Consider the following 607-nt stretch of genomic DNA (forward strand, 5'->3'; position numbering starts at 1 on the left):
GGGTGGGGTGGGAGTGTGGGTGCAGGGGGGAGGGGAGCTTTGCCCCCAGGGATGCCCATCCCGGCGCAGCACCAGGCCCAGGGCTCCAGCACATGCCGGAAGGGAGCAGCCGGCTGGCTGTCCAGAAGTTTCTTCACCACCGCCAGCCACGCCCGCCTTACAGCCCTCCAGGCTTTGCCTTCCCTCCCTCCCTCCCTCCCTCTCTCTCCAGGGGCCCAACCCACTCGTGTCCACCGCAGCCAGCCCCCCTACTCTGCTCAGCCCCCCGAAGGAGCAGCAAACCCCACAGTCTCGAAGCCACACACGTCCTCTCGTGGTTTTTCTCCATCCTTCTCAACACCGGCTTTGCTGGCCCTGGAATCTCTGGAAAAATAAACTCAGGAGGTGAAAAGTTGACTTGGTTTCTTGGTGTTTCTCTTTTCTGGCAGGCGGTGCGAGGAGGGGCGGAAAGGGAGTTTGGTGCTGTGTTTTCTTTCTTTTTCCTCTTCCGACAACGACAACGAGGATGACATCAAACAAATGATGAAAATCCTGCTATAGGAGCCCGGGAGCCAGGGGCGAGGCTGCTGGGGGGACGGTAGAGGGTGCTCTGCTGACTCGGGGGGTT

The 607-nt window shown here is 60.6% G+C and overlaps 1 protein-coding gene across 1 annotated transcript in view; it reads right to left on the bottom strand.

The window, feature by feature from the left end:
* Positions 1-222: 222 nt before the first annotated feature.
* The window catches only part of SDK2 (sidekick cell adhesion molecule 2), a 106,611-nt gene continuing 106,226 nt past the window's right edge, over positions 223-607 (bottom strand). Inside the window, 1 exon segment of the mRNA XM_024761133.1 lies at positions 223-607. This exon segment is cut by the window's right edge and continues 10 nt beyond it. Coding sequence (XP_024616901.1) covers positions 512-607 — 96 coding nt within the window. The 3' untranslated portion in view covers positions 223-511.

Source organism: Neophocaena asiaeorientalis, unplaced genomic scaffold, assembly GCF_003031525.2.
Source record: "Neophocaena asiaeorientalis asiaeorientalis breed wild unplaced genomic scaffold, Neophocaena_asiaeorientalis_V1.1 scaffold30, whole genome shotgun sequence".
NCBI classification, from domain to species: Eukaryota; Metazoa; Chordata; class Mammalia; order Artiodactyla; family Phocoenidae; genus Neophocaena; species Neophocaena asiaeorientalis.